This window comes from Labeo rohita, chromosome 12 (assembly GCF_022985175.1).
Source record: "Labeo rohita strain BAU-BD-2019 chromosome 12, IGBB_LRoh.1.0, whole genome shotgun sequence".
In the NCBI taxonomy this organism is placed as follows: Eukaryota; Metazoa; Chordata; class Actinopteri; order Cypriniformes; family Cyprinidae; genus Labeo; species Labeo rohita.
Genome location: NC_066880.1, coordinates 8,231,295 through 8,259,048, shown reverse-complemented (window position 1 = coordinate 8,259,048; position 27,754 = coordinate 8,231,295). Strand labels below are relative to the sequence as shown.

Below are 27,754 nucleotides of genomic sequence, written 5' to 3'. Positions count from 1 at the left end.
AACCCCCAGCACGACGAGGACACCAGATCCCCTGTTTATTTTGGACACCTTTATTGCCCCTTTTGGACACTTTTGTTTATATTATGTTCAATAAAAGGCTCTCCGAGGCCTGACGTCACACTCACTGTGTCTGTCGCGCCCATAGACTGTAAAAAAAAAATATGGACGTAGCGTCACTCTAAAGTTTCTGAAGAGCATTTTTGAGCTCTTAGAGGGCGGGAGTCGGCCGTCGCCATCTTGGAATTGCGTCACTGCACGTCACTCCCGGATAATCGAAAATGGGCAAAGAGCCGGGATGTGGGTGGGGCTGGTTGCTGAAAGCACGCCCACCTAGCATGATGGTGGTGACAGCAGCGGCAATCCACCTGTCACTCAAGTGGCCACGCCCTAAATTCAGAATCAGAATCAGAACAGCTTTATTGCCAAGTATGCTCACGCATACAAGGAATTTGTTTTGGTGTCACAGGCTTCCCGTGCACAGAGACGACAACAACACAGAGAAAATAATGTAAGTTGAGAATAAAAAAATACACATATGTAAATATAAATAGACAAAAATTGCAGTATAAGATTTAAGAAAATAAATAAATTGTATATACAGTTGTGCTACAGTTGATAGAAAAAGAACAGAATAGAATAGAGTAGAGTAGAATAGAATAGAATGAGATGTCAGGATGTATTGGTAACAAATAAAGGTTATTGCACATATTTTTATTGCACAATTATGTCTGGAACATTTAACTGTTCATTAGTTATATTGCCCGAGGGAAGAAACTGTTCTTATGTCTGGCTGTCCTGGTATTTGTGGCTCTGTAGCGCCGACCAGATGGCAAAAGTTCGAAAAGGGGATGACATGGGTATGAGGGATCCAGAGTGATTTTCTGAGCCCTTTTCCTCACTCTGGATGTATACAGTTCTTGAAGGGTGGGCAGGGAAGCACCAATAATCACCAATAATCTAAATTATTGGGAGCACCAATAATCCTCTTAAATTATGCAGAACTTTAGCTTCATATAATTTAAACGGATGAGTTATAAAAAAAATTCACACACCTCACAGTTGACATGAAGGGCAAAATTGGCTATATAGACCAAAACCACTTTTTGTATCAGGATGTACAACTTTTTTTTTTTTTCTGCTGTAAAGTTGGGCATGTAAATTTGAGGCTGATTTCTCACATTAACTTTTATAAAGATTTAGTTTGGGTGCAGTACCAAATATTTCCACTAGATGAAATTCATTTTCCATGTTGCCAGTGCCTTCATTTTTGAGGAGTATTTTTTTCTTCCAGGACTATTTAACTTTTTGCATCAGATCCATGGATTGTTTTTCTCTGTCAACACCTTCATAGCATTTCATACCATTCCAGTGAAGTAAAAAATTGTTCAAAAAAATGTATATGTATATATAGGCACACAACTTTATGAATCTAACCTACTCATTCTAACCAAAAAAGGAAATTCATTTCAGATGTGATCAAAATTACAAAGAGGTTGCATTTTCCATAGTAATAATGTGCATGGATCAATAAGATCAGGGACATGTATCAAACACATACAGCAAATAAGTGATTTCATGTTAAAATTTTACATTTGCACAAAGAAAACACAGAATCGGCTGCAGAAATGCTCTTTTTATTAAATACTTTCCAGATCAAGTTTCAATAATAACAAAGCTATGATGAAGACCTACTAACATTCAGACAAACACTTGATAGTTGTCATTTCATGGTTTTATTAAATGTATGATCATGCAAAAATCCAGCATCCATGTTTAAACTCCGAATATATACGAAGCCCAATAGTATACCATTACAATGCAATAGATTTACTTAGAATGAGGGGAGCATACCAAGCAGAGGCTTTTGTTTTATATATACTTTTTTTTCACTATTTTCTACTTTTTTTTTTCAGTTTTAATATGGTACATCACTTATAGTTCCCAATGGAGTGATTTTCATGTCGAGATGCAAATACTATGAGATTTCTTTCCCTTTTTTATTAAGTAAACACAGACAGTGGAAAATAAAAGGAACGATATTTACCAAGAAAAGTACACATGCATATTCGCCGGTATTTTTTAAACTGTGTATTCGATTTCTCCTGTCATTGGACGGGTGGGCCAGAAGACTCGTACGTCGTTGTCTGGCCCAGAATTCAGACCGAGCTTTCAGGGGTTGGATATTTATTTCGCTAAACCTAAATCTACCAGCTAGTGACTCCTCATAGCCATCTCAATCCTTTTCAATTACATGGAGCTGAAGATGTCAAAGGATGTATTGAAGTAAAAAAAAAAAAAAAAAAATAAAAAGTGTAATCTAGTTTGGCCAGGCAAGGCAGCAGTTCCCCATAGCACAAACGAAGGAAAACAACAAAAAAGAAAATGCGAGAAATAAGCACGAGACACGAAACGGACGTGAAAACAGCATCGTCACATATAATCTGACAGCATCACTACCATTGTTGTAAAGGTGATAAACACACGCACACACTTACACACGTGCGGAGGTGTAGTCCTGATATGTCACGAAGCCCAGCACACGATGAGGGTGTGCCAACACTACATGTATTTACAGATCCATACAAAAGACTGATGTGTATCAAGGAGACGGGGTGAACTCCTAGTTTTTCCACACGCAATATATTGCCTCAAACGTAACTATACTAAAATCTACTAAAGACAAAACCGTAGCAGTGATGAAAAGCATTTGTGCAACTACAGACGAACTTAAGAGATTAATCACTCGTGACAATCAAACCCTCACTTCTAAATAACGTTAAACTGAGTTTAAATAGTCAGTGCCATAAAACCTGTTTAATATAGTTAATGGTGAAATCTAACAAACCGATGTGAATTGTAATCGTACAAACATTAAAACTGTGATTTTTTAAACTATGGCAACCGTTTCGATTTTTCCCCAGACGTTCCTTGCGATCGCTTGAACTGAACGACATGTATTTACAGAGCACGTACGGCATGTTCACCCCCGTCACCGACATGAACCACGACTACGACAACACTGAGGACAGGGTGAGTTAGACACGTCCAACGTTACTAAAACGGACGGCAAGTTTTAAAGGAGATTAATCACAACGTACTTGACTACTGAAGCTATGGTGTAATTTGAGCTCAGATCTGAAGATTTACTTCACAAAATGACGTTCATGTTTGACTATCACAGTACGTCCTGCGGTGGTTTGTCTATGATGCTAACGTGACCTAACAAAACAGTAAAAGCGAATCTACTGGTCGGTGTTCAGTTGTGTGCTGTTCACCCGGGCTTTCGTTATATTAAATCTATATGGGGGATACGATTTATACAAGTTCCGATCGCAAACACGAGCGCGGTCAAGAACGGCATCCTCCCCTAAACCTGGATGGCGAGAGTTTATATATCTCCTTTAAATATCTCTGTATATCTTTACATGTTTATTTAGATTAACTTAAAAAATAAAATAGTCTTAAAAATTCAAACTGAACACAAAATGCTTGTGTTATGTCAGTCCAAGAAAAAAAAAAAAGAGGAAAAATAAAGAGTTCCACATTAACACGGGAGATTACTGAAACCTGGGCCGTACAAACCTTCTTTTAGACCCGGGTTACATAAAAAGCCAACACCAAACAGAAACACTCCTTAATAAAAGACTAAAAACTACACTTTGGTTCTTTTTTTGATATGAAGAACTTCTGCACGTTTTCACTGCCTTGCTCTCGGATTAATCGACCCCCAGTTCCCAAATCGATTTTGTGTCCAAAAAGTTGCAAAGTATACAAGAAGGACTGTGAACTTGTAAACTTCAGCATTTTTTTGGGCGCTAGTTTTTGTTTTTTTTTTGTTTTTTTTTTAAAGTTTAACAACCCCCCCCACCCCTCCCTCCTAACTCCCGACCTTGGTTTTTACGTACATAAATGCTTTTCAAACTTGATTGTAGCTTCTGGTTCAGCTAGTGATTTTTACAATATACAGTATATTTATGAATTCATAGATCAGTACTTACAACACCTTCTGAACATCTTTAACGGGCAAAAAAAGATGGTTTCCGTGGGAAAAGGACAAAACAGCACCCCCATGTGGGCGTCAGATACATGCACCGTCCCTTGGGCGGGGCCACAGCCGCGGCCAGCTCCCGTTGGTCAAAGATTGGACAGGATAAGTGGTGTTGACAGTTGAACTGGATGTTGTCAGAGTTCCTCACTGGTGTGTCTGTAACTTTTAAGAGCTGTCATCCAGCTGGCCTTCACGTGCCCGTCCAGCCACAAAGAAGAAACATTCCCATTATCTTGAGAATCCAGGTAAGCTAGAAAAATAAAGCAAATATAATATCGTCTTACCGCATACAGTCATCACAAACTGGTGTTTCACAACAAATTTTACTCCCTTAACTAGGTCTATTCAAAACATTTACAACAGAAGTCAACTTTAAAAGGACAGTTCATCCAAAAATGAAAATTCCCCCATGATTTACTCACCCTCAAGCTATTTTAGGTGTATATGACTTTCTTCTTTTAGACAAATACAACTGGAGTTACATTAAGAATGTCCTGGCTTTCCCAAGCTTTATAATGGCAGTGAATGGGTGTTGAGAGTTTGAAAACCAATAAAGTGCATCCATCCATCATAAAAAGTACTCCACATGGCTCTGGAGGGTTAATAAAGGCCTTTTAAAGTAAAGCGATGTGTATGAGTAAAAAGATATCTATATTTAAAACACAAACACATCGATTTGCTTTAGAAAGCCTTTATTAACCTCCTGGAGCTGTGCAGAGCACTTTTTATGATGGATGGATGCACTTTATTGGACTTCAAAATCTCAACACTCATAACTGCAAAAAAAAAAATCTTTTGACAGTCATACCTGTTCACACACCCAGTTTAAGAGCAGTTTATTTAGGAGCACCTTCTGATTAATAATCAAATTCTGATAAAAAATTAGCCTTCCTAATACGAGGTGATATTTGAGTGAAGCAAAGTGATTTATGGGGCATTTTCTTTTTACCTTTGGTAATGGCATGTTTCAAATTTTATTAAAAGTATGTCATCATCTGTCAAATTAAAAAAATTATGTTTATATGCTTATTAAAATTTCTAATTAAAACAATATAATAAGTAGAATAAGAAATAAGCTACTAATCATATGAAATTAATATTAATAAAAAATGTATTTGTACTACAGAGGTGGCACAGAAGAACACAAAAGTGGCTTGTAGGTACATTTTCAGACATTTAATGAGGCTCAGAGGTGGTGATTCATATTCATAAATTCATGTTGAGATTAATGTTTTAAATATAAAATTTTGAATATAAAAATATTAAACTACTTAACTGAAATTATACGTTAAAAACAACAGTAGAAATGCCAGCAGGTGGCGGCAAATCACTGATTTTATCACTGAATCATGATAAAAAGCTGTTATAAATTCACCGTAAACCACAGCTTCTTGGGGCTTATTGTTTTATTAAAACCTGCGCTAAAATTCAAGTTCTGCTCTGAGTTCTCTGCTAATTACCCAACTGTGAATGATGAGAGCGGCATCACTACGTTGTCACTGAGAAGCTGAAGCCATGGCGGGGAAAAATGTAGGTATGCAAATGGAGTGGTTTTTTTTTTTATTATTTATTTTTTATTTTTATTTTATTTTTTTTACCTGTCCTGTGCGGTTCACTGTAATGGGGCGGCTGGTGCCCCTGAGCAGTGGAAGTGGACGTTAAGCCACTTGGCATCACGGCGGTGCCACACACGCGTCTCCTCGGATTGGCAGCTGCGTGGGCGCCCCTGGCTGTCGATGTACTGCGTCAGCCGGATATACGCAATGCAGGCGGCATCCTCCCCGATGAGATGAACATGAGGGTTCAGGATAGTGGTGTGCACAGGCTTGTTGTTCTTACTCAACACTGAAAAAGTCAAACACATGGATTGCGTCTGAATACATGAGGTCAAAAGATATAACTTACAAGAATATTTATGTAAGGTAAAACAACTATATTCATAGTTAAACATGACTCACAGTGCTCAAAGTAGAACTTGTGGAAGTCCATGCCCTCAACCAGGTTCCCCAGAGCTTCAGGCTCAAAAGAGGTCAGACCAGGGTCACAGATTCTTCTGTGGTACACAAGAATATGATAACAGAGTTCAAATACTGTAGCATAAAAGTGATGACAATTTAATTTCAGAGTGAACATATGCTGTGGTCCAGATGCGACTGGATATCACCAGCATTTCGTGGCTAGATGCAATGTTCTCTCAAAATAATAGGAGTATTGTTTCACAGACTATTGGTCAGCCTGGGACTTCAGTTTGTTTACACCAACATTTTATAGGTCTGTTCATTTAAATACAAAATCCACTTAGAGCCCTACATACACTACCAGTCAAAAGTTTTTTGAACAGTAAGATTTGTAATGTTTTTTAACAAATTCTCTTTTGCTCACCAAGCCTGCATTTATGTGATCCATATAATAACTGATCCAAATAACTGCTTCCTATTTGAGTATATTATAAAATGTAATTTATTCCTGTGATCAAAGCTAAATTTTCAGCATCATTACTCCAGATCTGTTCAAGAAACATTTTTTAAAATTATCAATATTTAAAACAATTGAGTGTATTTTTTTTATTTTTTTAGTACATATCTGAAATAAAAACCTTTTGTAACATTATACACATAACTTTTAAAAGCTTAGAGTCTGTATAATTTTTTATTTATTTATTTACTTATTTATTTTTTGTGAAAGAAATTATAGAAATTAATACTTTTATTTAGCAAGTACGCTATAAATTGATTCTAAATACATTTACAATATTACAAGAGATTTCTATTTCAGATAAATTGTTGTTCTTCTAAACTTTCTATGCATCAAAGAAACCTGAAAAATTCTACTCAGCTGTTTTCAACATAATAATAATCATAAAAGTTTATTTGAGCAGCAAATCAGAATATTAGAATCATTTCTGAAGGATCACGTGACTGAAGTAATGATGCTAAAAAAATAGCTTTGAAATCACAGGAATAAATTACATTTTAAAATATATTCAAACAGAAATGTTTTTTTTTTTTTAATAGTATAAAAATGTAAACATTTTACTATTTTTGCTGCACTTTGGATCAAATAAATGCAGGCTTGGAGAACAGAAGAGACTACTTTAAAAAAACATTTAAAATCTTTTGACGAAAATTGTAGGTTATTGTGTGAATACAACACACAATATTCACACAATAACCTACAATTTTCGTAGTGTCTTTATTACAAACAAGCTGAAGCATGTGCATGTGGGCTGTACTTACGTGTATGCTTCAAAGTCTCCATTGTTGACAGCCTCGATCAACTGCTCCGTGATCTTTATAATCTCCTGCTTACGAGCTACTCGAACAGGACGTGTGAAAGATGAGAGATGATGGAGGGAATGGAAATGAAATGATAAAAAAAGAAAAGGAAAGTTAATAAGCATAACATAAACTGCTTATAGAGCAGATACCTGTGAGTCATATTAAGGCCTACTGACACTGACAAGAGTAAAAGTGACAAAAAATTGGCACAAACAGTGCATAATGAAAATTTGTCAGTCTGTGAAACTGAACGCATGCCTGAATAATAACAAAATTTGCCATTGACCCCAAAACTTACATCTTACTGGTTGGTGAGTTTTGATGCATTCACACCACATAGTATTTACTGTAATTACTAGATTACAAATAGGACTTTCTATTCTGAGCACCTTTTTTTCCACGGACGAAATTAAAATATTTGACCAAAAAGTGAGTGAATTTTCTCACACTGCATGATGGGATCAATACATGATCAATTTGAATGTTCATAGTGAAAGTTTGAGCTCAATGTGAATAGGCCTTTAAAAATGTGTGTGTAAATATGCATTTGAATTACCCGACAAGTCACAACCTTGACTAACACAATATCAACTGCCCACTGTGACATCAGATATGATGTCAGTACCTAAATCTATTAGAATGAAGAATTTGATTTCCTGTTGACATCGTCTGTGTGTGTCCTGGTCTACACCCCACACACTTACACTGAGCTGCGAACCCGCTCGCCGTGATACCGCCGACCCCATGGGCTGAGGCACATGGGCCAGAATGAGTTCGCTCTAACTCTGGACATGAGGCATGTTCTGAACTGTTCCATGCCAAGCGTTTAACGTCATGCACGGGGACGGCTGCAACACACAACGCAGCACACGCAACACAAATGATGACGCATGCAAAAAAGACAGAGGAACGCATGAACACACTGAGTATGAAGTACAACATTAGAACCCAAAATGAAAATTCTGTCATGTGCTCAACCTCATGTTCCAACATTTTTCCATCCACAGAAGACGAATGGAGAATATTTATGCAGCTCTTTTTCATACCATGAAATTCTATTTATGTTAAGCTCCAAAAGTATTTGACTAATATAGTTTATTCAACAGCTTTTTAAATTCTTTTTGGATTCTTAGAGTGGTCACTTTTTGAAAAAGAGCAGTGTGAACATTTGGCTAAATGTCTCCTTAAGCGTTCCTATGGATTGGAACTACATGAGATAAAGTAAATGATAGAATTTAGATTTTTGGGTAAATGATTCAATAAAACAAAATAGTCCTTTTGTTGTACTTCGTAAACAGTGTTACCATGTACATAAAGAGATTAATTAAAAAGACTGGAAATGATAAAGAAAAGATTAAAATGGAAATCTGATGTTCAAAACAAGTCAAACTATAGAAAGACAATGAATTTATCAGAATATATGAAGTAGGGAACAGGCTGGATGGCGGAGGAAATGGTTAAAGACAGATGCTGACAGATGTTAAACGAAAGGAGAACAGGTGTGGATGAGGTCCTATATGAGATGTTGCAGCTGCAGCGTTTACTGGCTTGGACACAGAATCAAGTCAGTTTTTGTGTTATACCTATCTATGCTATGTTATTTTATCTAATATTCACGACTGTGGTCAGCCAATTACCAAAAGCCAACAAAAGCCTCATTTGTGTCAGTTATGACTTCAAGTTAAAAATAATGTTACATTTATTTGCTGACACTAATTTGTATTATGCATATACTATTATGTATTATATCTACCAACATGCTCTGCAGACTTTATATTTCTTCAACTGGGGGTTCAAAAAAATAAATAAAAAAAATTAACAAAACCATTATTTCTAAGTACCATTAAAAATGGGGTGTTTAATTTTTAATGGTCTAATAAGTCTCGTATGAGTATAAAATTATAATTTTTTTATTTAACTTTTAATTTGACTAAAATTTTTTGTTTATTATAAAACTAATATCCTTGCAATATGCTAATTTGGTGCTCAACAAACATTTCTTCATGTTGACAACAGTTATGCTACTTAATGGTGATATTTTTCAGAATTCTTTGATAAATATAATATTGAAATTGAAATCTTTTATAACAATGTTCTTCACTACACTTTTGATCAATTTAATGCTCCTTGCTGAGTAAGTATTAATAAGTATTAATGTCTTTCAAAAAATAAATTAATAAACAAAAATATACACTACAAGTCAAAAGTTTTTGAACAGTAAGATTTTTAATGTTGTTAAAGAAGTCTCCTCTGCTCACCAAGCCTGCATTTATTTGATCCGAAGTACAGCAAACACACTAAAATGCTGAAATATTTTTACCATTTAAAAGAACTGTTTTCTATTTAATTATATTTTAAATTGTAATCTATTCCTGTGATCAAAGTTACATTTTCAGCATCATTACTCCAGTCTTCAGTGTCACATGATCCTTCAGAAATCATTCTAATATGCTGATTTGCTGTTCAAGAAACATTTATTATTATTATTATTATTATTATTATATTATATCATTCAAAAGCTTGGAGTATTTTTTTTTTATTTAGCAAGGATGCTTTAAATTGATCAAAAGTGACAATAAAGACATTTATAATGTTACAAAAGATTACTATTTCAGAAAAATGCTGTTTGTCTGAACTTTCTATTAAATCAAAGAAACCAGAAAAAATTCTACTCAGCTGTTTTTTTTCAACGTAATAATAATAAATGTTTTTTTGAGCAGCAAATCAGAACATTAGAATGATTTCTGAAGGACCATGTGACTGGAGTAATGATGCTAAAAATTCAGCTTTTAAAATCACATGAATAAGTTACGTTTTAAAATATATTTAAATAGAAAATGGTTATTTGAAATAGTAAACATTTTTCAGAGTTGTATCATTTTTGCTGTGCTTTGAATCAAACAAATCCAGGCTTGGTGAGCAGAAAAGACTTTAAAAAAAAAGCATCAAAAACCTTACTTTCAAAAAACTTCTGACTGGTAGTGCATGTATATTAAAACCCAGTTGCATACATATAATAGAATTACTTAAAATTACAAACTGAATTCACCAGACTACGAATGACAATAGGACAAATATAAGCACAATTTCACTAGACACTCAGAAGGCCTATTTCTGTTTTTTCCTAAGGTCAGCAACACAGAGACTATATGGAGTGTTGTTAACCACAAGAAATTAAACACAAATATGTAGCTCAGACGTAGAATATTAAAACGTGTGCATGTGCAAACAGGCATATTAATTACAACTTCTGAGGAGGAGAATGTAGGAAAAATCAGGAGTAAAAGATCTAAAAGGTCAATCTAGTTACTAAAGGGCCATTTTACAACAAAACAGACGTGTAAATAGCATGCATCGGGGGTGAATACATTTGTGAGCAGAAAAGGGGATCAAAGGCGATGTTCTACACGGAAGTGACCCACATGGTAGTACGCTAAAGGGCAGAAAGGCTGGAGTTGTGGGGGGACAAAAAGATCTCGACTTGAAGGTTTGAGGAGGGATTGAAGGTGCCCAGGTGGTACGAAGGGATCTTGACTTACTGGCAGGAGAGCCCTGTGGCGAAGCCACCAGAGCGGGCAGCTCTTCCCCGGCACTGCACTGACTCATCACGGCACTGTCACTGCTCGCTCCCTGCGCACTCTCGGCTGGCACAGCCCCAAAACCACACGCCACCAGGAGGAAAAACACACACATCTCTCATGTCCTTCACCAGCCCAAACACACTAACAAACACCACACCAATGCTGGCACTTCATCACGACTAAATAGCTTAACGGTCACGAAGACGCTGGATGGGATGCTTAAGATGAGCTGTTTGTTCTCAATAAAAGAAGCACTGTGTTTATGGGAGCGGGAGTACAGGTGATGATCCTGGATTTTCCAGTCCAGTTATGAGTGATGCTGTGACGCAGGTCTGTATTTATGGGTGCGGTGAAGCCGAGTCTTGTTTGTTGTGCTTGGACAACAGCGCGCACGAAGATTGTTTCTCCAGGCTCCGCGCCAATTTCCTGTCCTCATCACCTAACCTCAGACGTGACGGAGCTAATGATAAGGCTCTTTAAGCCGCTATTGTCCGTCCAGCCTCCTAGTGAATAAGGAGAGGAAATGAATTCGAGCCTGGCCCTTTTTCGTGACAGAAAACTGGATTGGCGAGAGTCCCTCGGGAAAAACAGTCCAGTTCGCAACATGCTGATGAATTTACAAGACACGGCACATCGACAAACATCTAAATAAGTGGGGTGAAAAACACAGGACACACACGCAAACACGCACAAAATCTACAAGGAAACCTACTGAGACACCAACAGCTTTAAGACAGATGTGTGTGTGTGTGTGCGTGTGTATATATATATATATGTATATATCAAACCAATGACAAATTGTGTGAGTGATCTGACATAGAGATGCTTACTAAAGCCCTATTTAGATGGGACTAGCTTTCCCTGAGGGCATCAGGTAAGATTTTATACTGAATTGAACTGATCAGGTCTATTTTTCCCTCTCACACACCTATCGCTACCTTGAAACTCAAAGAAATCTACTCCCATCCAAATAGGAACTTATGAGAGCTGGCCATCATTTACTTCTTTAAATCTCTCTGATGCACCTTCACTATAAACCTTTGCTAACTCTAAGCTAGCAATTTAGCTGCAAACAAAGGGCATGCATGTTTAACGTGTGTAAAGCACAATCCATCTAACCCCGTCTCAATGCCCTCTACTGTAATTCCCCTCCTGTCCGCCTGCTTTCAAATCACTACAGCCTCAGGTGTCACTGCAGCTTCATGTTTTATATCTCAAACAGATACTGACTGACGTGACATGTACGTTGTTTAATCAAAGGCTTTTTGGTGTGTTTTTGGTACTTTGTTCAGACAGGAGAGGGATTATTCTTTTGACACAAGCACTGGGAGCTGCCACGCCACAGTGCTGGAGGCATGCAGAGAAGAGGAGAGAAGATCTGTGTACCTTTCCTACCTTTCATATCCTCTTCCTCATTGGTGTTACAGCTCTCTGTGGAACCCTGGGGACAGAAAAGAGATAGACAACGAACGTACAAGACAAACGAAACATGAGATGTGAAGGAAAAGTAATGAACAGCATTAGGTTATGGTCTCTACATCCAGAATTAGAAATCGCACCAACATGTTTTTGATTCTGAGAATGAGTTTTGATAATCTTAAGGTAAACATTCAATTAAAAAATATTATTAGTTAACACAAACTAAGAATGAACAATGCTTCCATAGTGTTTATTAATCTTAGTTCATTTCAGCATTATTAAAATCAAAAGTTGTGCTTGTTAACATTAGTTAATGCACTGTGAATGAACATGAACTAACAATGAATGACTGTATTTTCGAATAAATACTGTAATAAATGTATTGTTCATGTTAGTTTATATATTAACTAACATTAACCAATGAAACCTTATTGTAAAGTGTTACCAAAATATTTAAAATCAGTATGTGACCCTGGACCCCAAAACCAGTCTTAAGTAGCATGTGTTTATTTGTAGCAATAGCCAAAAATACATTGCATGGGTCAAAATTATAGATTTTTCTTTTATGCCAGAAATTATATTGTGTAAAGATCATGTTCCATGAAGACATTTAGTATATTTCCTACCATAAATATATCAAAACGTAATGTTTGACAAGTAATATGCATTGCTAAAAATTTAATTTGGACAACTTTAAAGGCGATTTTCTCAACATTTTAATTTTTTTGCACCCTCAGATTCCAGATTTTCAAATAATTGTATCTTGACCAAATATTGTCCTATCCGAACAAACCAAGCATCAATAGAAAGCTTGTTTTTTTTTTTTTTTTTTTTGGTATAAATCTCAGTTTAAAAAAATTGACCCTTGTGACTGGTTTTGTGGTCCAGTGTCACATATATTAAATTATAACAACAACAATAAACCCAACAATTCCATTTTTTTTTTACATTTAGAGAAATGAATTACAAAATTATTCGGTAACACACAATAAGGTGTCATTTGTTAACAATAACTAATGTATTAACTAACATGAACGAACAATGAACAATACATTTATTACACTATTTATTAATCTTTATTAATGTTAGTTAATAAAACTAGACTTTTTTCATTGTTTGTTCACAAACAACTTGTGATTTTAATAATGCATTAGTAAATGCTGATATTGGAATTTGCCAAAAAAAAACCCTAAAGACTGAAATCAGATAAAATATTAAAAATAAAAATAAATAAAAATTAGTCTAACAAAATTTAAAATGAACTATAAAAATATAAACCAATTTAAAATATGAATTAAAAATATAATAGTATGTTAATGTTACTAAAAAAAAACTTAAATACACAAATCTTTTTGTGAGTTAATAAAATAAATACTAAAAAAAAATAAATAAATAAAAAAAACACGGTGCAAAAGTGCAATTCGTGAATCGTTCCTCCATCCCCATTGCAAATGCTCTTGAAAAACGTACCTTGGGGCCATCGGCAGGGTTGTGCACAACTGTAGTTTGTGGCTCCTGTAAAATTTAACAAGATTTCACATCATGATTAAAGCAGTAAGACTCATCCACAACAATCTGGTTAAACAACATTCTCCAGGAATACACGCGCACACTTTGCTGTCTTGGCCAAGACAGGAGGACTTTGAGATTAAATAAAGAAATAATGATCTTTATGTGGAAATGGACACAAGGTTGGGGCTCATGATGAGCTTGACGAACATTTACAGTTCACTACTGAAAACACCACACATGTACACTTTATAAATAAATGAATAAATAAATGTCATGCGTCACAAAAATTTAAAGATGCAGTTTCTCAAATTCAACAGAAATTGAATAATTATAAATAAGTACAAAAAGTCAAGCAATTTCTGGATTATGTGCACTATATTTTCCCTCAAATTAACCTCTAGTTTGTTTGTTTGTTTGTTTGTTTGTTTGTTTTTTTAAATGCGACCCAACTGAACCCTCAAAAAAGTGAATATTACACATATTATTCCAATTGCCGCTTCTGTTGCCTTGTATGTGTCTGATAGCCTAGTGGTTGCTAGCTGTCCATCAGCACTGTGGAGGCATTTGAGGCCTCAGGAGGGGTTGGGGTTAACTTGTGCTCTTAATGGATTGTTTTGGAGGTCCCAGGATGCTCTTTGCTCAGCTATTTGGGCAGTCGAGCAAACAAGGCCCATCTGAAGTGTCAATCCACTTCCCTTTTCTTAAACCTCCAGGGGACACTTCTAGTTTCCGACACGGCCAAACGGCTGACAGCTTTCTGTATGGGACACTGCATCTTTACTCTGACTAGTTTATGCACTCCGACACAAATTACCTTGTTATTTGCCAAAATCCATACATTTATGCTACTCTGTATAGTAGCATTAATGATTCTTAAGCACTATGTATATACAGCTAACTGTTAAATGTCACAAACAGTCTCGTTCAATGACTATATTTTGTTTGTACTTGTAATAGCGGTGCGAATACGCCTACAAAGGCAAACTAAGGACAAGAAGAGTGCAGAAGGACATAAACCAGCAGCTCACAGTCAAGAACAAATCATTCCTAATGACACGTTTATAAAACACCACAATTATGTGTACCAGATGTGCTTCGAAAGGACACGAGCGCCCCAAAAAAACACACGTAAGGGGATAAACGACTAGTGACATCTAGTGCACAGCAAACTACAGGTTTGAGCTATTTTTAGTACATGCACAATGATTTCAAACACTTCTGACATGCGTCAAACACTACTGCAAACACTTGATGATGTACTATGGGAAACGGTCAGATGTGTAGATGGGTTACAAAGAGTGTTGATTGTAGATGAAGTACCATCGGTGTAGAAGAGGCCGTGTTGCTTTCTTTCATGGCGTTCACTACAGCGCTCACTACACTGTTTTTAGTGTTGTTTGTCTGGGGCTGAAATAGAGAGGACAGATACAACTTCCTTTTCAGAGAGAAGACATCACTAGGGACATGATCGGAGTTGATCCTCCTATGCCAGTCATTGTAGTTAGAAATCACACAACAGATGAATAGCACACGTCAGGAAGATGGGTGTATACAGTAAAGTTATCCATTATTCAGTCAGAAGGCGACGTGTCAAAATTATTTTAATATAGTCTTATAACTAGATCTGTTTGGGGAACACATGCGTTGTACTATTACTACTTTGTAAAATAACCTCAGAGCGCAAGACTTCTGTAGCAAAGCACAAAGTACTGCCTAAGCGTAGCAATATATTTTTTTTAACAAGTGGTGTTTAATTTAAAACCCATTAATGGAAAGCTCTGGGAGAGATGGGAAGCTCATATGGCTGCTGGAAAGATTTAACAACTCAAAGAGAAAGTAGGTATATAAGGAGCATCTGTGGGCTTACCTTGACTCCATCTGCCTTTTTGTTGAGTAAACTTTTGCATGCTGTTGGGAACAGAAAAGGAGTAAATTATTACATACAGCGTGAGTGACAAAACTGACAAGAGTGCTCACATCTGCACATATTTCAAATAAATCCCCACATAAAACAATTAACAAACTGCTGGCTTGCATTCCGTCATTCATTAGCATACAGGGTTTGGGAAGTAATGCTGACTTGGCATCATTTTTCACCACAGGAGACATTTCTTAAAGATCTATATATATATATATATATATATATATATATATATATATATATATCATATATCTAATCCAAAGACATGAAGCTTTTTTACTGCAAAAAAAAAAAATCATATTTTCAAAAAATCATTTTGCTGAAATTTACTTTAAAGGGGTTACATCTTGAATAAAATTTTCCTTGTTCTTTAAGAGAGATCATTGAACTACTATATTGTATGAAAACGTATTGTAACCTCAAACTCAGACCTGTTAGCACTGAGAAAAAAGATCATTTATTAAAACACAACCTTAGAAACAAGCAGTTGAGCACCAAATCAGCATATGAGAATGATTTCTGAAGGATCATGTGACTTCGATACAGAAGCCCATTTTCACCACTAAATAAAAAAGGTAATTGCAACTTTTTAATCTCACAATTCTGACTTTTTTTCTCAGAAATGTGATATTAACTCGCAATTCAGAGAAATTAAGTCAGAACTTGAAGTGGCAAATTTGCAACCGCAAGTTATAAAGTCAAAATGGCGAGATATAAACTCGCAAATCTGACTTTTTTCCCCTCAGAATTGCGTAATTTAAACTTGCAATTGCGAATTACAAAGTTAGAATTCCGAGACAAACGGAACTCGGAATTCTGAGACATAAACCTGGAATTCTGAGAAATAAACTCGGAATTCTTAGAAAAAAAACATGCAATTCTGAGAAATAAACTCACAATTCAGAGAAATAATCTCACAATTCTGAGAAAAACTAAATTCTGAGAAAAAAACTTGCAGTTCTGAGAAATAAGCTCACAATTCTGATAAAACAAACTCGCAATTCCGAGAAAAACTCAATTCTGAGAAAAATACTTGCAATTCTGAGAAATAAACTCGTAATTCTGAGGGAAAAAAAAACTCAATTCTGAGAAAAAAAAACCTCACAATTCTAAAAAGTAAATTAGCAATTCTGAGAAATAAACTTACAATTTTGAGAAAAAACTCAATTTTAAGAAAAACTCAATTCTGAGAAAAACTCACAACTCTGAGTCTGAGATTGTGAGTTTATATCTCGCAATTCTGACTTTTTAAAACAGTGCTATTAAGTCAGGATTCGGAAAACATCAAATTTTTAACCCCTGAAAATTGGACTTTAAAACTTGCAATTGTGAGTTTATCTCTCACAATTCTGAGAAAAATGTCAGAATTGTGAGTTTTAATCTAGCAATTCTGAGGAAAAAAAATCTTTATTGTGAGATTAAAAAGTAGCAATAACTTTTTTTTTTTATTCAGTGGCGGAAACAGGCTTCCAAACGCAGAAGATTGTGAATAAATAACATGCAAAAAATATTATTTTTTTAATGTTATTTTAAATCACAATAATATTTCACAATATTACTGTTTTATTATATTTTTATCAAATAAATGCAGCCTTGGTGTGCATAAAAGTTAAATGTTTAAAAAAAAACCCTTAGTTTTAGTTTTACCTCAACTTACTCCAACTCAAACTTTTTAGTAGTGTATTATAAATGCAAATAGTTGCAAGTAGTTGCAGTGAAGTGCTGTTTTTCATTTCATATTTAAGGAGGTGTTTCTTAAAGCAACAACAGAAAAAAACAATTCCTGTCTGATTTTAATAATGAGAGTGTTGGTGGGTGGGTATGAAATGATCCAAATTACCTAAATGATGATAGTTTTGGTGTCAAAAGAAAGAAAGCTTTGCTAACATTTCACTAACATTATAAAGTATCTCCAGTGGAGAAAAAAAGATAAAAATGCATGATATAACCCCTTTAAAATGAACTAATTGCACAGACATGGAATAAATAGCCCATTTTATTCCATTTTTCACCAATCTGAGAGCAGATAAAGAGAATGAATTTATTCTCCATTTGCGGCTGCAGATGTAATGAGGGAAAATCATGCCTAATGTATGCAATTGATTTTTCCTTTAACTGCAACTGTTATTTCCCAGAGGACATGTTTGAGAGGTCTTGAGTCAGTGTAAGGGAAATGGCCCCTGATACACTTCAGAATCCCTCAGAGAACAATCAAATAACTTGCCTACAAAACAGAAAAAAGCTAAAAACTCATTCGGTATTCCTGTTAAGCGTCTTACCTTCCATAAACAATTGAGAAGAAAAGATGGCAAGGTTAAGAAGAAAACAAAAACCATTTAGTAGCATAGAGAACAAGCTGGACGTTCGAAGGCATTGTTTGCATTGCAGGCCTGCTTTCATGCTTCACTATTTATGAGGTGAAAGGTGCTGGTGGTGGATGCAATTCACCATTACGGTCAGCCATGCAGTGCCAACTGGATTAAACCGCAAGTCCCATAATGCAATGCACTGATGAAGGAGTCATAAAGCTAGACCTCGACTCATTACCATTCCACTGTCTCTCACATATCTAACTATGTCTCATAGGATTCACAGACTGTGACTGAGAAAGCTGAGCCAGCAGTCTTCCGTTATACTGCGCAATAATCGGATGGATATGGGACCCCGGGATGGCCACACTGCAGTCATACTACCATTAGTGCTGAGTGGAAATAAAATATAGAGGGAGGAAGAAATCATTTTCAAACAAGCGCAATACAGTGCAGTAACCTTCCTTGATTTAAAGATTACATCATATTTTGCAAAAATGTTCAAAAAGATAACGTGGCATCCTATTGCAGTTTAAATAACAGGGGTGAAAAGATTAATCTTTATATATATATAATTCAATCTTGACTAAATTTCAAAAGTTATTATATACCGAATCAATAATTAAAGAATAACAACTGATAGTTGGATCAAATACTCACACCCCTATTAAATAATGCTTCAGGCTTCAGAAGGTGAAAAGGTCTTTGAGACAGCATATTGCGCTAGTAAAATCCATTACAACAGCCATTAAAAGATTCAATACATCTTTAAATCAGACGTGTGCAAGCAACAAATCATATATTGGAGATTTACAGGCAACACAGCCGACATACTAACATGCCTTATCTTCATAACCTATTGGTCAGTATATCTTATCTTGGTCATACAGTGACAAGCTCTTAAACAGAGAATGAAGAAACATTGATGAAATGTCATTATAGGTTATTGGTTAACATCTTACATCAACTGGAGGACTGGCTTTAACAATAACAGAATACAAAGAGTTATAAACACTTACAGTACTAGTTGAAGCCAAGAACTGATGGAGAGCATTGATTGGACGGCTCAAAAGAACATTGAAGGAATATTCCAGGTTAAATACAACTTTAAACTCTGATTTGAATAAAAAAAAATAAATAAAAAAAGAGATTGTCTACAGCAATGCCCTTCCAATGCAGTAATTGAGGCCACATACGCATTCCAAAGAGCTAAAAATCAAGAAATAGTTCATTTTTTTGTTACATTTTGTAGGGCTGGGTATTGACATAAATTGCACGATTTGAATTCTATTCAATATTGATTATTTTGGATATATAACAGGTACAGTACATGGCAAATTTTCTCCGTTGGTAATTAATTGATTTGTATACAAATGCTTAAATTGCACAATTAAGTTTTTATAATAATAAAGCTACAATTATATAATTACATGTCTATTCCAATTTGTTTTTTAAATATAAACAATTAAATGGTGGCTGTCATAAAAAATGACTGATTTATTCTAAAATAAATTAAATACTGAAGAACAGGAAAAATTATAATGAATATGTCATATGGTACATATATTTAGCAAAATGCTCCTCTAGAGGCACTGAATATATTTTTTTCTAAGGTAAATGTGACGTTTAGTGACTTTGTTTGCAAGTTGTTATATTGACGTACTTCCATGGTTAAAACACTGAACGATTCCGAGACAGGATATGGATTTCAGTAAGTTGTACTCTTTCTTTTAACATACCTCTGATGTTCATTCTTGTTTATTTCGAAGAGTCAATCAGTTCACGTGCAATACACGCTGCCACTTCTTTAAAACTGAGGCTGTGCAGTATTCCGTCACACCATATTAAACAAAAAAATGGTATTTATTTTTTAATACTATAATAAAATAGACAGAATTTGAAAGCGGAGCCTTATTTCATATCAAAAGTAACAAAGCACAAAGCTTATTGTGGTGCGCTACAATGTTCCATTTATTAAATGAAAATAGACTAGACCGGGGTGGCGAACTCCGGTCCTTGAGAGCCGCAGCCCTGCAGAGTTCAGCTCCAACCCTAATTAAAACTCACCTGCCTGTAGCTTCCTAGTAACCCGTCAGACCTTGATTAGCTTGTTCAGGTGAGTTTGATTTGGATTAAAGCAAAACTCTGCAGGGCTGCGACTCTCCAGGACTGACGTTCACCACCCCTGGACTAGACTAACCAGTTCTTAGGATTTAAGAATCAATATCGCTTCGTAAAAAATGAGAAATGATTAAAATTGAGAATGCAATATTTGTACCCAGCTCTACAATATTGTATCAGAGCATCAAAAACTTTGGCAAACTGCATTTTCCCAGAAAGTTGCATACTTCTTTGTGCTCCTATACCATGTATAGTATTCATACTGTGGAAATAATAAGAGAAGACTCTAACCTATAACCAACAACTAAAACAACGGAAACAGTATATTTAAGCAGTTTCAACAAGACAGCAAAAAGCTCTTGTTTGGTTTCCATAATCCTGGAGGATCTGAACAGATGCTGCAATTTTTCTTAATTGTTCTCTTTTGACCATTACACACATATGAAGTATTCTCACCACGCTGACAGCTGCTCAGACACAGCTTGTTGAAGATGGCAGCTGGCTGACATTTACTAAAACTGACAGACAGCTGTCCCAGACTTTGGGGCAATTCAATTTGATCAGACAACACAACTGGAACCAAAGATCTCCTCTCCACTTTCTCCTGACTCAGAGACACTGTCAACAGTGTTGTCCATCTGCCCTCCAGAGGGCCTCCTTCCCCGCAGACCACCTGGCACTCAGCGCTCACCCTTGCGCCGGCTACATCGGGTCTGACGACTGGCAGCAAGCCAACCCCGCTCCTGCCCGTCCGTGTGGTTAAGCCCCTGCGCTCTGGGCGAGGGAAGAAGGAAGAGTTGAAAGGAGAATGGTAGGGCAATGGTGGCTTGGCTAGGCTGCACGAGTCTGCTTTAGTTGACGACACAGGACCTAAAAACCTCCATCCCCTCCAAACCTCTTTATTCTGTCTGAGGTGGAGAGCACTGAGGTGTGCTGAGCACAGACACATGACCGGGGTCCTATATCTGCAGCTAAAGCAGACTTCACTCAAATGCTATTTAACCCAATAGCACAAAACACCGGTAAGCTGATCAGCAGGGAAGGAGGGAGCCAAAAAGGGCTGAAGCAATTTAACAGAGAGGGACAGAGTGAGAGAGAGAGGAAAAAAAGAGAAAATCTAATCAAAGGAGGAGCAGCGACATTTGCATTTTTTACTCCATGCAGACGATAATGCATGCCGGCCGATGGTGGGTCTCGTAGTGGCAATCGTTAACATGAATGCAGGGCTACGGTATTGATTGCATTGTTTTGCCTAGAGCCGCTGTGTGTAAATTGAACTGGGGACAGTTGCGAGATGAAACAAGACATTGTTTGTTCACGCATATAAAAAGAGCCAATCTATGCAGACGGATAAATAAATAGACCTTTTGAAAGCAGAACAAAAGGTATAATACTTCAAATGTCCCTATAAGAGTCATTCTCAAAATGTGGTAACAAACACTGATCAGTCAAATAGTTTCACTTTTGAGTAGTTTTCTTAAATAAATAAATAAATACACTAACGCTCAAAAGTTTGGGATCAGTAAGACTTGTAATGTTTTTTTAAATTAGTCTCTTATGCTCATCCAGGCATTTGATTTACTTGATCAAAAATACAGAAAAAAACAGTAATATTGCAAAATGTTATTAAAATATAAAATACATATATATATACACTGTATACATTTTTATTATATTTTTATTTTTTCATTTTTAATTAAACATTTCACAAGTATAATTTAAACTGGGTTGGAGTATTTAAATGATATACTGATTTTAGGCAGATCAGTAGGAGTTGAGATGTTTTATTTAAAAAAAGTAAAGTAAAGTAAAGTAATGTTAAAATATAGTAATGTAATGTAATGTAATGTAATATAATATAATATAATATAATATAACATAATATAATATAATATAATACAATACAATATAATATAATATAATATAATATAATATATAAAAATACAACATTTTTGAGAATGACCCATAACTGTCCTGTAGCATTTACAAATATTTCATTTACTAGACCCATATTAGACAACTGAACCTGTTCTAATACTTCTTACTACTTTTAGGGTTAAAAGCTAGCTAGATGAATGTTAAAGTTATATGGTCATGTAAAAGCAAAGCAGTATAAAAACATGGCCGAAAAAAAGTCATGCTATTCCATAAACTCATCGCCCAAATGCATGACGTATATGTGAGATATGGAAATTCAGCAGGCCACTATCCTTTTAAATGTGAAAGGTTCTCCAAGACTATAATAGCAGACGTCGTTCATGAGAGTGAAGGCTAAATAATTTATGCAAGTGATGGCAAGAGAGGCAAGCTTCTCATTGGCTGCATGCTGATTGGGTAGAGCAGAGGGAGAGGGCAGGGTTTAGAGGCATTGTGGAGGGGGCTCGCTGGTCCCCCTGGTGGCGAGGTGAGGAGATGCACTCTCACATACCTTCCTGTGCAAGCGCGGCAGTGCTTGTGGTGGGAGCAGCAGGGCTGGTATGCTGCCGGCCCACTATTGGACAGAGAGGCGTTGAGTTGGGAGAAGCTATGGAACTGTTTTCAAACCCTCTATTGAACAAATCACCTTTGTTTATTATAAGCAATCAAGACAATCTAAAGCTCTCAAACCTGCGGAGTCACCTGCACAAACCATAAACATCTGCTGTTCTGATTTTAAACTGAAAAGGAAGTTACTGATATTCCTTTACTGTTATCCTCAATCCTCATAGAAAACCTTAACAGCTCAAAGAAATTGAGATTTGAAGCAGAGAAATCCAAAACTTTATACTCCTGTAATCCAAAGCTCTAGATCCCGAGTGGTTTTTCCCTCCATTTAATTACTGAGCCAGCTGTTCGACATCTTTTTTACAGTGAAAACTGGAGCAAGACTTCAAGAGGTGAGCAAAGTTCATCCATGACTTTGCATTTTCCTACCTGATCCCAGGAGAATGAGGGAACTCACCTGAGAAGTTTCTAGAAACCAGCATAGTAGTGAGAATGGCTCCCTTAACAAAGACAGAGAAAAACAGAGTGTTTAGTCCATGGCAACAGGACTTTCAGCACTAATTACCCAAGGGAGGAAGACTGAAGTTAGTCTAAGGGCCATTCAAACTCATGCCGTACCTTGAGTTTTCGACGGGCGTTGAACTTGCGCAAGCACTCCACGGTCTCTTGGCGATGCATCATGGATGCCACTGTGGACCGTTGCTGAAACGAGCAAACGCAAGACAGAGAAAAATATTGCACATCAGCATTATCAAGGTGTTTGAACCAATTAAAGGAATAGTTCATCCAAAAATGAACATTTTTTTTATTATTTATCCCTCCTCATGTGGTCCCATATGACTTTGTGGTCCCATTCTTGCATGGAACACAAAAGCGGATGTCTTAATAATATACTTGTTGCTTTTTATCATTAAATGAGCTTTAAAAAACTTACTCCAAGTTTACAATACTCTTATATGATGAGAAAAAGCTGAAAGAGATATTTAAGTAATTCATTAAAAATTTACCCATCAAGTTCTCAAGAATAAGACCAAGTCAGATTCATGAATAAATCAGTCAACCAGTGCATTCAAAAGATCTGACTCAAAAGTATGATTCACTCGCAAATCAGGTAGTGCTATTCTCTAAAATTCAGAAAATAGAGACAAAGCCGTATGGACCACAATTACGGCATCTTTTAGGGCTGTCACGATTCCTCGTTTCAATTCAAGTACTCAGTTTTAAAAAATACTTGTTTTTTACATTACATTTTGCCTGTGTCAAGTAGCCAGAGAATCCATGAGCATCTCAAACTTAATCTCTGCATATTGTTGAGAGTTTGGGTTTATTATAGCATTTTTCTGGGAATGCAATGTGCACCATTTCATCAGATTGAGTTTACACATTTTGATGTCCACATGTTCAAAAAATTACAGTGGCTGTAGCATTTCTGTCGCAAAGAAATGTCCAAATATTAAAGATTAAGTGGACATTTCAATTAATTGTTGTTTAATCAATATTAAACAAGAATTAGATCACGCAGTAATGTGTAAAAGGCTGTTGGCGCCCCCTGCAGATATTTGTTATAATGCATAATCTACATTAGCTCTGTTGTTTATGTAATAATAATACATATTACATAATACATGTAGTAATAATACGTTATGTATTTTAATAGTTTTGTTCAACACAACCATATGACTACTTACTTTTAATACTTTATTTGAACTAATTATTATTGGCTCATTGCTATTAGATGTATTTTAAGTAATTTTAAAGGCTACTGTTTGCTTAAGTCTATTTTTATTACTACACAAAAAAATAATACCTCTCTCTCTCTCTCTCTCTCTCTCTCTCTCTATATATATATATATATATATATACACACACACACATACATATATATATATATATATATATATATATATATATATATATATACACACACACACACACACAAAAATGAGATTACTCGATTAATCGTCAGAATAATCGACCGAGTACTCGATTACTAAAATAATCGTTAGTGACAGCCCTACTGATAATCATGATTATTTTGCTCATAAGTTATAAATATGATAATTTTTCATGAATGTTTTCATTTGAGAATTTTCGTTTTACATTTCACCATGATTGGGGGATTTAAACTCTTGAAATCTGGTAACCCCTAGAGTCTTGTTTTCAATGCAAGTTGATGGAAATGTCAAAAGGACAAAAAAATGTTTTAGGATAAACAGCCTTTGCGCAAATATTGCTATATAATTAATCGAAAAAAGCAGAAATGATAATGATTTAAAATGTGATTAATCTGCAAGCCCTAGTGCCTCTGCACCATTTTTGAAGCCTGAACGCTCCAACCCCGATTCACTGTAGTAGTAAAGCAAGACGCAACCAGCACTTAAAAATTCTCTCTTTAAGTTTGATGGAAAAAAAAAACTAAGTCAAGCAATTTTCATACTGAATGCTCTACTCCTTTAACTACCTTAAAGGTGCAGTATGTAGTTTTAATATGCTTTTTAAATGGATGCCTAGGCTTTTAAGGGCGGGTAGAATCTGCGATCTTTAGGCCAGTTCATTCGACACCCAGGGTATTGGAATACTATTGGTTGAACTGGCCGTGGGCGGAATCACACAGACCAAAACAACAACAACCATTCCGACACGGAATGCACATTTTCAAAGGCTGTAGTGTTGTTTTTAGGAGAAACTAGTATGCAAACTTATTATATTTCCTAAATACCTGTGAATGTTTAATGGTGTTTTTATGCTTTGGTACAGTCAAAGCAAAGCTTTAAGCATCAAAACAAACACTTCAACCTATTCTGGGAGCACTAAATATGTGAATGTGAAAGCTGTATTTCATATTAAACTCTAAAAGAGCATAGATTCCCCAATAGGTCTTTCTTGCTCGGAGCTTGTGATAAACGTAGTCTTGAGCAGATATAACTTACGCAGACCCATGGGTGCTTGAGGGCCTGCTCTGCGGTGATTCTCTTTGCTGGGTTGATGGTCAGCATTTGGTTGATGAGGTTCTTGGCCTCGGGGGTGACCGTGTCCCACTCCGGAGAAGGAAACTGTGGGGGAAAGCATCATAAGTGAGCGTTAGATATGAAATCTAAATGCAGGAGGATGCCTAGAGAGCTTTTCACACCACAAGATGTACTGACACACATACAGAGCGGTCTGCACCGGGGCCTAATGAAATTAAACGTATCACAAGGTAGCGTACAGGATCCAATGAGTCACGGCAGTCAGTCCTCCTATTGTTGGCCTATTCGGCGGCACGGCTGGTGCTTATAACGTGTTGCTTGCGCATTTCACACCTCATGGCTTCATTGCAGCCCATAACTAGAGAAAATTGCAGTTGTAATTAGCCAATAAAAAGCCGTGTCTGTAGCCGTGTTGAATGTGTGTCACACCTCCTCTTTCGTACCAGGAGATCTTAATGTGGCCGTTACAAATCCTTTGTCTGTTCCAAGAAAACCTTGGGCAGGTTCCAGGAAGTATAATTTGTTTTGCGCATCAAGCTGTGTTGCATCAGCTAAAACGAGCGTGTGGATTGTACTTAGAAACACTGCAGGTGCTCATAAGTCCTTACACACACTGATTCAGCTGCGCTTTTGGCTCAGGGCACTGTTAATACATGTCATGGGTGGGGCGTTTTTGCACCGCTGTGCGCTGCTTCAGCAAAGGCGGCCACACAGGATTGCGGATGGCGCATCCAGACGTGAACACATGGCCAGAAGGCGCAGTGGTAACGGGTGATGAGGCACAACTACACATCACTGATTGTGGTCACGTGACTAAAGGTTACAAGGGTACAAAACAAAGAAGTCCGTTCATTGTGAGGTTTCCCAAGTTGATTCTTACAGTATATACTGTGCGTCAACAGCAATGTGTCAGCCTGTAGAGATTTGAAATATATTACCACTACTATTAGGCAGGGACTCCTTTACATTTTTTACATATAAAAAAATATGAGAATGACAGAAGGAATCATGCAATCACAATTTAGAGCCAGAACTACCTTTACAATATTACATTCATAAGTAACTGATACTTCTATTCAGTACATTAAAATCAAGGTTACAAAAGATTTCCATTTTTAATAAATGATGTTTTTTTTAAAACTTTCTATTGATCAAAGAATCAAAGAAATTATTAAGCAGAACAACTGTTTTCAAAGCTGATAATAAAAAATGTAAAAAAAATATGTCATGGTTTTCACAATAATATTAAGCAGCACAACTGTTTACAACACTGATAATAATAACAATATTTCTCAATCAACAAATAAGCATGTTAGAATGATTTCTGAGGGATCATGTGACAATGAAGACTGTAATATAATGGCTGCTAAAAATTCAGTTTTGCATCACAGAAACAATTAAAAATTAAATATAAAATGGAAAGCAGCTATTTTAAATTGTAATAATATATTTTTTAATATTACTGTTTTTTTTAACTGTATTTTTGATCAGCTTTGGTGAGCATTATTTAGAAACTTCTTTTAAAAAACAAGAATAAAAAAAACTGTACTGACACCAAACTTTTAAACGGTAGTGTATATTATGACATTTTTTGCACTGCTTATTCATCATGATTCATCATATATATATATTTTTTTTACATTTTTTAAATACACTACCAGTTATTGAACAGTAAGATTTTTAATGTCTCTTCTGCTCACCAAGCCTGCATTTATTTGATCCAAAGTACAGAAAAGCAGTCAAATTTTGAAATATTTTTACTATTTAAAATAACTGTTTTCTATTTAAATATATTTTAAAACATAATTTATTCCTGTGATTTCAAAGCTGATTTTTTTGCATCATTACTGCAGTCACATGATTCTTCAGAAATCATTTTAATATTCTGATTTGCTGCTCATTTTTTTTTTATATTATAATTATGTTGAAAACAGCTGAGTAGAATTTTTCAGGTTTCTTTGATAAATAGAAAGTTCAGAACAGCATTTATTACATTATAAATGTCCTGATCATCACTTTTGATCAATTTATTTAGCAAGGATGCTTTAAAATCAGCATATTAGAATGATTTTTGAAGGATCATGTGACGCTGAGGACTGAAGTAATGATGCT

General features: G+C 35.8%; 1 protein-coding gene across 14 annotated transcripts in view; it reads right to left on the bottom strand.

Annotated features, from left to right (window-relative positions):
* Positions 1 to 1,615: 1,615 nt before the first annotated feature.
* Positions 1,616 to 27,754, bottom strand: part of camk2g1 (calcium/calmodulin-dependent protein kinase (CaM kinase) II gamma 1) — a 96,542-nt gene continuing 70,403 nt past the window's right edge. Inside the window, exons 10-23 of one of the 14 annotated variants that reach the window (XM_051124176.1) lie at positions 25,604 to 25,726; positions 23,292 to 23,375; positions 23,131 to 23,173; positions 22,618 to 22,680; positions 15,706 to 15,746; positions 15,159 to 15,245; positions 13,797 to 13,841; positions 12,294 to 12,348; positions 10,866 to 10,970; positions 8,031 to 8,174; positions 7,285 to 7,360; positions 6,007 to 6,101; positions 5,647 to 5,893; positions 1,616 to 4,298 (exon numbers count right to left, since the gene is read on the bottom strand). In XM_051124176.1, coding sequence (XP_050980133.1) covers positions 5,661 to 5,893; positions 6,007 to 6,101; positions 7,285 to 7,360; positions 8,031 to 8,174; positions 10,866 to 10,970; positions 12,294 to 12,348; positions 13,797 to 13,841; positions 15,159 to 15,245; positions 15,706 to 15,746; positions 22,618 to 22,680; positions 23,131 to 23,173; positions 23,292 to 23,375; positions 25,604 to 25,726 — 1,194 coding nt within the window. In that variant the 3' untranslated portion in view covers positions 1,616 to 4,298; positions 5,647 to 5,660. The other 13 variants (XM_051124161.1, XM_051124164.1, XM_051124168.1 and 10 more) reach the window with 13 other exon arrangements.